At 35.4% G+C, this 12,808-nt stretch overlaps 1 protein-coding gene and 1 long non-coding RNA gene across 2 annotated transcripts in view; one reads left to right on the plus strand and one right to left on the minus strand.

Annotated features, from left to right (window-relative positions):
* LOC118326230 overlaps positions 1-2,270 on the plus strand; it is a 4,778-nt gene extending 2,508 nt beyond the window's left edge. The window contains exon 3 of the long non-coding RNA XR_004796629.1: positions 2,218-2,270. This is a non-coding gene — a long non-coding RNA (uncharacterized LOC118326230). The remainder of the gene's footprint in view (positions 1-2,217) is intronic.
* Positions 2,271-4,722: 2,452 nt separating this feature from the next.
* Positions 4,723-12,775, minus strand: anxa3a (annexin A3a). Its single transcript, XM_035657712.1, has 14 exons — positions 12,730-12,775; positions 11,391-11,425; positions 11,259-11,306; positions 11,050-11,137; positions 9,465-9,559; positions 9,075-9,188; positions 8,271-8,361; positions 8,033-8,112; positions 7,389-7,445; positions 7,178-7,271; positions 6,972-7,067; positions 6,518-6,576; positions 5,894-6,016; positions 4,723-4,808 (listed from the first exon to the last, which is right to left on the minus strand). The coding sequence occupies exons 2-14, from the start codon at positions 11,403-11,405 to the stop codon at positions 4,749-4,751; spliced, it is 1,020 nt and encodes a 339-aa protein (XP_035513605.1). The 5' UTR covers positions 11,406-11,425; positions 12,730-12,775; the 3' UTR covers positions 4,723-4,748.
* Positions 12,776-12,808: the final 33 nt, after the last annotated feature.

A 12,808-nucleotide genomic window follows, 5' to 3' on the forward strand; every position in this document is an offset into this window, starting at 1 on the left:
GGATTTCATCTGGAGGCTGCAGCTGATGTGTTCTACAGCATAAGAACACACCCAGGAATTTATGAAACATTATATTTCCTTTCAGAGGATTCATGTCCAAGTCCAGGCCTTGGAGAAACTAGTCCGGGCTTTCATTTCCAGTTATATTCAGTGGCGATTTTCAGATAAAAATACTAAACCTACTGAATCCAACCCAGTGGCAGGCATTAGGACTGACTACAAATAGCCAATCTTCTCACTGTATGTAGGTCATATAGAGACAACAGGATTAAATTGAGACTGTTTCATAACTCTTTAAGAAATATGTGCGTATAATCAGGAAACTGTACATTAATTATTAAAAGTACTCAATGCAGAAAAATGTCCCCTGTGACTGTTATACTATTATATATTATATTATTGTTACATCATTGTTATTACTCATACGCTTTAATGTGAAAGCAGGATTTTTGTAGCTCGTTGTGATGGAGCTCATTTTAAACTACACTTACCCAGAGCCCAAATGCTTGTTTTGTCCAACCACTAGTACAAAACTGAATACTATTAAAAGTTATATAAATTGAATAAAATAAAACATAAAGCAGCAAATCCTCATGAGAAGCTGGAAATACAAAATGTTTTCTTATGAAAAATTATTTAAATGATTATTAAAATAGTTGCCAGTTAATTGATCAACTGACTTATTGTTTCAGCTGTACTTGTATAAATTGTTGGCTAGTTTAATTTATGACAGAAATCTTATTTTATAGGCTCTTCGTATGTTTGTGAGCAAAAATCTTAATTTGTAAAGTAGAAAATGTTCTGCACTGAGCATTAAATACTCATCATTGACCTCATATCCTGTATTTATATCTCTGTTCTTAACATTTTATTTTCTTCAAAAGGGTTTATATTATTTCAATTTGCCTTTTAATGACTTTTGCTGTTTTTCTTTGTTTTGTAATGCATTATGTAAAGCATTTTGAATTGCCTTTGTGTATTAAATGTGCTACAAACTTTGCCTTGCCTTCCTCAAGGTTAAGAGACAGCCTAGTTCACTCTGTACCTTAGTTTTGTTGACACTGAAAGCAGAAAAGCTGAGTAAGGGAGATGCAGAGGATAAAGTTGTGGTGTGATTTGACTTTTCACTTAACCCTGTTCAGTGACCGGCAGCTGTGACGTCAGTTTTTGTTCACGTTGCCGTACTGACTCCCAAAACCCTGACAGCAGATCAGAAAATGTCCTTGAGAATCTTTTATATGGACAGACTACCTATTTTATTGGAATGATTTCCACTCCAAGTCCACTCTCTTGACAGTATTACATGGTCTTTATCAGCAGCTCAAGTTCAGATGTTCAAACCATTATTCGGAGTCCTTGTCCTTCTGTGGTGCTGGATATTGTTGGCCTGCTATTGTGTATTTCAGTTCTTTCCGTATATTATCATATTTGTATTTTTAGATTTTAGAATTCATTGTTTATATGTATTTGTGATCGCAAACAATTATAAAAAAATATAGTGATTGCTCACTGAGGTAATAACATTTGTGATAAAGCACACAACTAAAGTCACATTTGACTGGATTTTCATTGAAAGAAAGCCATCTGCACTTTGTCTCCATCTTCAGGAAGAATTGGTTTGAAAATGTGATTTTTCAGATTCCCAAAGTTACCAGTAAATATATGAGACATCATATCATTTACAACAACAATAACTTTGTTATACTGTGTAACATTACATGCAATAAATAAAGAGGAGAAAGACAAGAACTTTTTGAAGTATGAGCTCTGTTTTTTGGACAACATATGATACTTAATTTAAAAAAGTGCATGAACCCACTTTGGGGGTGAAACATCTGATATTCATCATTTTAAGTGAAAGTTCATGATTTAATCATTTGAGGATTGGTCTTATGAGGTGGTCTTATTTTGCCAAACAACAACCTAAGGTATGTTCTTTCCTTTAAAGGGAACCAGATATTGTTTTACTTACGTCACAGTTTTTAGCAGCGAAACACCTCATTTTGGATTTGCCAAGAGGGAAACAAGCTGAGTTTGATTCGTGGATGTATTTTATTTTGAATTGGAAACAGAGGAAACATTTGAAATTAAATTACCCATCTGAGCAGCACTTCTGCTGTTCTGATGACTAGTCTTTCATAAATATCTTACAACTAAATATGATACTTTTGACTTCACTGTTTTGTTGGAGATTTAAGTTTTTAGAAAAGGCCTGAGGTGTGTGTGTGTGTGTGTGTGTGTGTGTGTGTGTGTGTCCGTGTGTGTGTGTGAAATCTGTCTCTCTGCACAAGGCCATCCTGCATTATTAAATCCAAGGCTGCTGCAAATGAGTCGTATTGATTCCTTTTTGACCTGTTCTTTCTTAATGGATTGATGAGCCTGTTTCAGTATTGTGCATTGTTTCCCATTTGCAAGTCTAGCATTATGTTTAGATGAGCCATAACAACACTTAGGCCATTAACATTCAGTATTTCATTCTTATTATAGATTATTTATAGCCATCTATTGTCAGTAAACTACAGCTCTTTTTTTTGGCTGCTTTTATGTACTTTTATATTAACTACGTATTTATTCTTCTAATTAGTCACAGTCAGACAGTTTGTGATTCGTGTAATCCAATAATGTCTGAAAACAATGAAATAAAATGTGAAAAACGTAAAAAGTAATATGGGATTCTCCGCAGATAAAAAAGTAGCAAATCCTGTTAATGTAATAACATCAATAAAAACATGACATTTGTCTGTTAGTTTAAAATAGCTTATAGGAATTTACCATATTTGTAACTGATGATGTAATATAAACATAACAGTTTTGTGAACTTTATGACATGTAGTCATTTTGATTTATAATTAGATGTTACATCCCTGATGATGATAGGACGGTTACATTATTCAGCAGTTTGGATTAGCTACTCATTTGACATTTTATTATATTTTAAAGAGTTATTACAACAAACAGTAGATTTAACACCATTATCATTATATAGCTTAATATCTACAAAAAGTAATCGAGGGAAAGAAATAATAACCACCTTTCCTCCATCTTCATTTAAGTTATTAACAGTAGAAGATCTATAGGTACACACACATAAATGGGTGGAATATTAAATAACATAAAAGTGTGAGGATATATATCTATATATGTATTTGTGTATAGAGACATAATGGTGGAAGAAGTATTCTGATCCTTTACTAAGTAAAAGTGGAAATACCATAGTCTAGTACAAAAGTAGATCAATGTATCAAAAATATGTATAATGCAGAAACACACCTTCCTTTTAGAGTGTTATTATGAATACTACATTCAAAATAAATTGTATTATTGCATTATTATTACTCCTAATGCAAGTTTTAGGTACTCTACAGGTTAGTTTAAAGCATTGCATCATATTTTATACACGTTTTGTATGTAAAATCTTAATCTGAAAAGTAATTTGTATAGGTGTCAAATAAATGCAGTAGAGTAAAAAGTACAATATTTCCCTCTAGTACAAAGTAGTATAAAATAGTATAAAATAATATAGTTTAAAATACTCTTAAGTACAAGTGCTGGTATTTGTATACTGCTTCAATCATTAAGAGGAGTATAACACTTGTGTATACCTGCAAACATTTAAAAAGCTTTTAAACACTGTTGCTGAATCAGTAGTGCCCCCTGCTGGCGACATCGGTGGACTACCAGACTGCTGGACAGTGCGAGTAAAAAATAAACAATAATACCGGCTGTAAATAATTCAGGAGAATTTTATTATTTCTGGAAGTTACAGAGATACAAGAGGGAGATAAAAGAGCAGAGATTATGCTATCAAGTAATTGGAATTATTGTTGTTGTTGTTCAAGGATGGAATCTGAACCACCCCAATAAACAGTTGATGCCATCATTTAATTATTGAATTTTGATGAGTTTTTATTGATATATCATATCAATTATTTTTAATCCATTGGTGAATTTATAGAATTGTTAGCCTCCTGATATATAATATAAAACAGTAACAATGATTTCCAAGACTCCTCTACACTTGAGTTACCAACAGGCAGAAGAAAAATAGCACCAATAAAGCATGAATGATGCAACAAATGCACATAAAAGTCAAAGTTTTTTCATTTCATTTTCCACGTGCAAGTTCAGGAAGTAGTACTCAAAGTACTCAAATCCGTTACGTAACCGTGGATCATATTTCTAATAAACTAATAATGTGTTTTCTTTGTAAAATCTTCATTTGAAAACTAACTATAGGTCTTAAATAAATGTAGTAAAGTAAAAAGAATATTTTTTTGTGAATTATAGTGCAAAGCACAAGTGCCTCAAAATTGTACTTAAGTACAGTACCAGAGTACCTTCCACCACTGCTGAGAGGATAGTGCATAAGATGACAGAAATGGAAATAGTGAGATGATAACATGTCGATGTTAGGACTCATCATCTCCTCTGCAGATTTTTAGCAGTCTTTTCATAATTCCCATTGCAATCTGACTGAAACAAAACAGAATTTTTTATCAAAACTTCAATTGACGTTTTCATGTCTCCAGACTTCTCGCTGTGCTTTTATGATTTTATATATGACGTCTTCCTTTTAAAGCTGCCTGTTGCTGTAAACTGTAAACAAGTGAGTAGTTGGTAGTTTGAAGATGAAAGTAAAGTAGAAGTGTCGAGCAAACGACACGAGTGCCTACAGTGTGAGTTCCAAGGAGGAACGCAGATTTCTTCTTTTTTTTTGGGGGGGGCCTCAGGTAGACCTCAGGGGTTAGTTAATCGTCTCCTCCACAGATGGCCTTCACACAGTCCCCGTGGTCGCCCCCCAGATCTGACTGGAGGACACAAGCAAAGAGAAAAGTGTCTTCCCACCGCACTGACCAGTAGAGCAGGTGATTTTCAGTTCTAATGGAATTTTACTTGTCCTTTTAGGGTTTTCATTTTTAATTATACTTTTTATGTGGAAAAAACACATGAGACGCACATTATTGTTCCAAGCAGACTATTTGTATATGCCCTAATACATGGAGGGTTAATTTTCTATAAAGATAAGCATTTATCTTATAATATATGGATAGTAAACCCTGGAGTCACTTATTAAAGCCTGATGAGAAATTACACTGAAGCTAGTGGAACAGCAGCTGGCCTCTGAAGGTTTGTGTGAGCGCCAACTGATGGCTGGTTACTTGTCAGAGCGGCTGGATGTGGGTTGTAATTTACTGCCTTTTTATATTTTGTTTCTTGGGCTGCAACAGGTAGGTGTTGTCTTTTTCAAATCTCTAAAAAATGTTCTCAGTACAGGAGGCCAAACCCACCTGAGCAACGACACGATGCAAAATAAAGCAGAAAACACACAGACAACATTTACCCTAGGTATACAGCAGGGTGTTCTTTACTGACCCATCCCTCACCAATAAATTGTTTTATTGAAAGTTAATAAAATCCCATCAAATGTTAGTTAAAGATTAATTGTGTCTAATATGAAGAGACGTTCAGGCACAGCTCTGGTTATCTCGTAGATGAGTCTTTTTGTCTCGGTGCAGTCTTTGTGTGTCTCAGAGGACCTTTTGGCTCTGACATTATTCATATGTATCTGGCTTCACTCGCCAAATGAAATCACGCTGTTGTCAATTTTGGTCAGTGAAATTATTCTTCAAACTCTGATGACTCATAAATCTACAGAGGCCAGAACAAAATAAGGTCAGGCTTCAGAGTCAGTCAAATCCTCTGATCACACTTCATTTTTAGGGAATTTATGTTGCTGCACGCTGTGTGTAGACAAACTCCATGCAAGGATGCTATTACTGAAATGTACTGGGATAAAGCTAGTACAACGGATTATTACTTAAAGTAGAATAAAGTCATATCATGGGACCAAAGGTGCAGAGTATCATTATTATCAAGTAAAGCAGCTCCTTACGTCGATTGCAGAGTGCAGTGAGTACTCGTACAGTTTCTTGAACTCGGCTCGGATGTCCAGCAGGTCAATCTCAGACCGACTCACCATGATCCGGTTCAGAGTTGACTCATCCGTTCCACCACCCTGACCACGAAATCGGCAGTGAAGACACACACAAGCAGCTATCCTTGTTAGGACATTCCATTGACTACATTCATTATGGACAGCCTAACTCAAACCCTTACCCTAATTAACTTAACCTCAAGGACTACTGGTCCCGGGTCAGAGGGCAATAACACATTTTCCCCTAAATCACGTACAGCATTTATCCTGCCTTTATCTTACATTTTACTTTTCACAACTACCATTGGGGTAGTATCATTGAGAGGGAGTTCTAAGTGTTGAGGCTTAAAATGTCCAAATAACCGCTTCTGTATAAGTACAGTAATAATTCAACAGTGATACTGCTCAGCTACAAAAGGAAGACATTTCTTTTAAAACTCTCTGCTGAACAGCTTCATATTATGGGCTGCACTTCATTCGGTTAACATATCCACGTTGTTATGAACTAGATATTGTTTATTGCTGTCCATTTGTACAATGATCTGCAACTGTGAGCATATGTAATACAAAGTGTATATTCACCTTCATGCTCTCATACAGGCGCTCTGCAAAGTAGGCAGGCACGCTCTTCACACATTTCACTTGAGGAGAAACAACAATGTGGTTAAAACAGTATACAAAATGGAGTTTATCTTTTCCTAGCAGAGAAAGAGAAATCGATTTTACAGTTTTGTTGCTCAATATTTATTACATATCATTCTATAAAGCCACAGTCAACAGTTTTCAAATATCTAAAAGACAGTAACTCTTTACATGGGAATATTCACTACATGACCAGAAGTATGTGGACACGCTACCATTACTCCAATATGTGATTGTTGAACATGTAATTCCAAAAACATGGGCAGTGATATCCGCACTCTTCTGTAAAGACTTTGCATGTTTTGTTACTATACTGTACTAATATATATATACACACACACACTATACTACTACATTAGTTCTAAACAGCATAGTAATAAGCACAGTAACCTACCGATAGCCACCAGCAGTTCCTCAAGCTCCCCTGACATCTCTCCTTCAATGCTTTGCTGCAGAGTCTTTCCACTGATGTTTTTGTATTCAACAAGAGCTACACACAAAAAAACAAAGAAAAAGTCTCACTTTACATTTCAAGTTATTCCAAATTGACCATAATTTCTAGAACTTTATTTAAGACAATGTGTATTGAGCACGGTGTACTTTGTCTCAGCTGAGGTATACTTCTTTGGCAGAGGATGTCAACAAATTTAGATTCATCCGTGCCCCACTTCTTCTCCCCGGCATCATAAAGACTCTGGGTATTGAAAAAAATCAAATGGTTAAGAATATATTTACCATAAAGAGATACAATTACAGAATATATCTAAACATTTTCCCTATGAAACAAATTCAAACATGCGTCATACTGCACCTTGGCGTCTTCTTTTGCCTGCTCTGTATTTACTGTGGTGCCGTCGTCCCTCTTGCCCTGGAAACAAAATCAAAACCTTAATTTAAATAACATCACACTCATTTGTATACTGTTGTGCAGACAAGCATTGTTCAAACCAACAGAACGTGTTTATTCCCCACATTGTTTAGTAACTGACTGTTGAAAAGATGAATATGGTGAATGGACTTATTGTTTTGTACCTGCACAGTTTACTGTCACCATTATAGATAGGCGTGGTTAGTTTAGTCATGTTTGTTTTCCCACCTTTTCTTTCTTTCTATTAAAACTATTATTTTAATTTCACCTTATTTTTTACCTTTAACATTTACGTATTTATTTACTCTATCCCGCAGGGGAAAAGATTAAAAAGGGAAGGAAATGTGATATGTGATATGTAAATGTAACTAGGTTCCTATAAGGATTTATAAAAAAAAAAAGAACTTGTTCATTTCATCCAGACTGAGAGGTACTGTAGGTTTTACTCCATCATCTCTCCAAGTAACTCATTTGATCATTTTTATTCACTCATTTCTTCATATTGTATGTCAGTACAATATAGTAGTGGATATAATTCTAGAGAGATAACACTGTTCACAGTTTTCTTTTATATTGTAATGACAAACTTCAGCCAGGAGGAGCAGCGCTTTGGAAAAGTCTCCGGAAACTTCCTCCTTCAGGTCAAGGGTCAACTTCTTCTCCGTTTCTGTGGAGGAAAACATCCAAGACTAACTCACAATTGTGATGTTTGAAAATTAAATAAATCACAAAACAAGAAATTCACACTCAAAAGGCCAGTTCGACCAATGCTTTTGGATTGACTGTCAGCCTCATTACAGAATGAAGGCTGTTTACATTGTTTACCTTGCAAATAGACATCACAGAGAGCTGCGATTTGTTGATTGGATCTGGAGGCAAAGATTTCAATCAGGACGCTGTCTTCTGTCCCAGCTCCCTGCAGCATCATCACACAGTTACTATACCACACTGAGCCTGAACTGCCTTTACAGCATCAACAACAATGAGGTTAAACCAAGAGATCAGTGAAAGGCCACATGGAGCTCTGCTTCACTCCAAAATAACACATCCACAAAAAACAAAAAAACATAAATGGACAAAATAAATGCTGAATGGAAATCATGGGATTCAGTTCTACTAACTATAATTTGATTGTTTAATTTAGTTTAATTTGTATATGAAAATGAGTCTGTGTGCCTGAATATTAACCTTTTTAATTGTTTACACTAGGAAACAAAATTAATCATAAACACACTAAAGATTACCTAATCATCACTTGATTTACATAAATTTCACAGTACAGTGTATTGCTAAATGTCATAGTTCCTTTTTCCCAGCTGTACCTTAAATTAACTCGTAAACCCCTCAATCATTAATACAAGGACAAATTGAAGAGCATAATAAACATTAGGGGCTTCACTTTAGTCAGCTGAGAAACTAATTCCATGCATTTAGAATTTTAATACAAAAGGTTAAAGGGATTTTTAAAGTATGGTTATGTGGTAGTGTAAACTCGACTGGACCAAAGTAAGATATTAGTTCAGTTCGACTCTACAAGCTGAATGTAACATATTGTTACAAATATCTTTCTTTCCTCTCATACCAACATTTATTTGTAAATTATAAAATAAAATCAGAGTGAAAACTGACTTTCATTGCCCGCATCACTTCATGGCAGTCGTACACTGCAGGAGGGGTGATGAGCGCCACCAGCAGGTCCTCAAAGTCACCATTGGTGTCCCCTTTCAAGTCCTCCAGTAATGTCTATGACGTAAACACAGCACGTTGGTTTTCCAACCGAAGCACATTCATACTCATGCAACACACAACCACACCCATGCAAATACACCCAGGCCTCTGGCCTACAACCAAACCCAGACCTATTCACACAGACGATAGCTCTGGTTGAAAGATTCACAAATACAAATAATTACAGTTTTTTATGAAAAATATGCCCCACCCCCATGAAATACACACACACACACACACACACACACACACACACAGGTGACACACACATGACAACAGGGGTGATCTTACTCTGCCAGTGGCTTCCTGATAAGCTTCACAGATGAGCTGCCTCTGAGCGCTACTTCTATGGGTCAGAATGTCAATCAGAACATTCTCTTTGGTGCCTGAAACATTTTTTAAGAAGAAACACGAGGAGGTGCATCAGTAAACATGGAAAAGGACACCATAAAAGAAAAATAACAACAAAAGGGAAAATAATGAATAAATAAAATGGAGAGATATTTTTGCTATGTTAACTCCAGCTCTCATTAATCTAAACTTCTGTGCCAGTCATAACATGTGCTTTGAGCTGAATTTGAAAATGTGTCTGTACTGCCCTATAAAGACAGCAGTAACCACTGATGCAGTAAAAGTAAGAAAACCCCTCAACGTTTTGTTTGTCTGGCAAAAACATAACAGAAAGAAAGGATGTTAGGGCAGTATCTTATTTCTATATGCTGAATAAGAACTCAAATCACATTTTTGATTATAGTCCATAGGGATTCAAGCTTATTCTATTTTGCTAGTGTCTGTTTGTCTACTATTAATATTTACATTTCAATCACTAAAATAAATACATTTACAATTTAATTCAATTGATTCAATTTGTTAATTAAAGGTAGCTTAACCACACAAAAGTGCATGACTTCCTCTAGATGAGCTAAGACGGCAGTTAGCGCTGACTACTCGGCTGAGCTAGTTTCCTAGCTGTGTTTTTCCTATCATGATTAAATTTAGCCACTGTCTCATTTAGTTAATGACAAACTCAACATTATATAAAGATAAGATGATTATTCATCAAAATGTATAAGTCATATTTATTCAGTTACATTACAGATAGGGAAATATATAACAGTTAGTACATTTGGTTTTACCTTCAGCTAGGCTAGCCATAGCTGTGGCTATCTCTCTAACTAGCTTTCACTTGTTTTATCTCTCTTCTTATCTCTCTTAACGTTAGCTGTCCAGTTGATTGTCTCTGTGACTACACGCTGTCTCACATTTCTAGGGCATAATAAGTTTTCATATGGCAAACTGATGCCAAAGTTTTCAGTTTGGACCAAATATTACTACTGTTACTGTGTTTTTAGCTTTGTAGGGAAGTGTAGCAACATAATGAGCTAATGTTAGCACGCTAACATCCCTACACATACTGTAATGTGGCTAACAGCTATTTGATGTTTAGCTACATTATTACGTTTTAACAGCTAACAATTAGCATGTTAACATTCTAATATCAAGTTTTTAACATGTTCATAATTAAATACAAAAATTTAACTAGCATCAATGGTAGTGCACAATACAGTTCATGATTCTGTGCTGTGTTTTAAGGTTAGTTACTTATCTAGATAGCTTGTTCAGTTTTGCTTCTTTGAGTGTCTACAAAAGTGCACCAAATGAAAATGTTTATTATATATAATGACTATAATTATCATTACATTTAGTATATTAGTATTGTATGCATACTGTGTTAAACTCAAAATACAACAAAGACTGGTGGTATTTGGTTAGTTTTGTCATGTCATTTGTCTGTCATGTTCATTAGTGTATCCTGGAGAGACTATCTTCATACATTATGGTGGGTGTGTGTGTGTGTGTGTGTGGGTATTTGTACCAAGTCCTTCAATGGCCTTCCTCAGAGCCCCAGCATCGTCTCCTGCATCAAAGTTAGCTTTAGGCTTGATGGTTCCTCTCTCTCCAGTCTGAAGAACACAGTGACATCCATCGCTCAGTTTGTTTGGTTTTTCGCTCTCTTTTGTTATTTGTGCAAAAATATATGTCACAGAAAGCCTGAAGTCAGTGTAAAGATTCAGTCGGACTTACTTTTGCTGAGAAAGAGGAAGGGGTATTCACAAGACTGTCCAAGTCATCCTGCAAAATGTTCATCAGCCCTGTTTAAAATCTATGATCAGTCACAGCGTTATCATAAACATAAGAACAGAGAACATGGCTTACCCATAAAGACGTCATGATGACAACAAGAAGTTCCTCTGTTGAAAAAGCAAATACACATTCACAGTTAAACGTTCTTGTTGTTTTATCCTTTTAATGGTGAACACCTCTATTCTCAACGTATTCTCACCAAACTACTGCCATTAAAAAGCACACATTTGAAAGTGTACATAGAATGACTTTACAATAGCAATCTTTTGTGTTTATTACGCACTACTGTGTCAGTTTTCCCTAGTTCTAATCTAATGTCCTGTATGATTTATTAAAGTAAGAGGGCACAAAAGGGAAGAAGTGTCGCAATAAAATTATTCTTTGACTTCACTTAACTTGACCACTGACAATTATTAGACTGGTGATTAGTCGAAGCCTTGAGAATAAAGTCAGAACTCTGATGTTGTTCTTTTGTCCCCAAATTTACTCTCAGTTCATTGCTAATTTTTCAAAATATAGCCTAACTGTGCTGCTGGGACATCTGGAGATTTTGAGGCAGGTACATGAAAACTGAAATCTTTACAAATAAAAAAACAGAGTAATCAAGTCAAGTTTATTGCTGATTCTTTTGTCTAAATTCTAAAGTTCAATCAACTCTGTCCAGCTGTAAGTTACTGAAATTGTGACCTTAAAGCACTTTTGGGTATTTTCTTTTTTATAGGATGTGGATATATGATGTCTCACAGTAGCTGTACAATATCTCACTGGCATGTCTGTGTGGCATCTGTCAAAATGTACCACAGGATTTAACATCCTTGTCATGTGGACACATCTATATTTACCTATTTGATCAGCTGTTCTGATGAATGTAAAGTAAATGAACCTTTCAGACTCAGTGAAGCCTCATTACTGCAACCAGCTGCATTCTTATATCGCTTTCAAAATGTAACACAGAAAAATAAAATCAAGAACTACTTTTTAATTGATCTGGACATAATCAAACTGTAAACTTGATATCCTAGACCAATAAAGAAGTAAAGACACCAGAGGAGATTTAAACATATCCCAGAGGATTCACAGCTTACTCCCTACAGGAAGACTACTGGGATTTGTTTAGTGATACAACAGCAAATAAAAAACATCATTAAATATGATGAACTTGCTGTGAAATTTAAAATAAACAATACAGATCAACAGCAACACTTCCTTAAGTGAGCATAATGAAATACAGAAAGCTTTGTTCAGGTAATGAAGGGTTCATGAGAAAATCAATCCTCTGTGTACACACTTCTGCTTTAAACTATTAACTCTGCTTCTCCAAAGAATAATATATTACTACATTAACAGTCCAACACAAAATAAATGCACTAAAAGATAAGAACTGAGTTAAAGAAACCACGGAAAAGCTCACCTGGATTTTGTTCTGAACCGGAAAAGCGTTTCCTCCACACCTTCAATCTCTGTGGACACTGACTCTACCTGAGTCATCT

Source organism: Morone saxatilis, unplaced genomic scaffold (genome assembly GCF_004916995.1).
Source record: "Morone saxatilis isolate NCDOM2014 unplaced genomic scaffold, NCSU_SB_2.0 Contig16, whole genome shotgun sequence".
Lineage (NCBI taxonomy): Eukaryota > Metazoa > Chordata > Actinopteri > Moronidae > Morone > Morone saxatilis.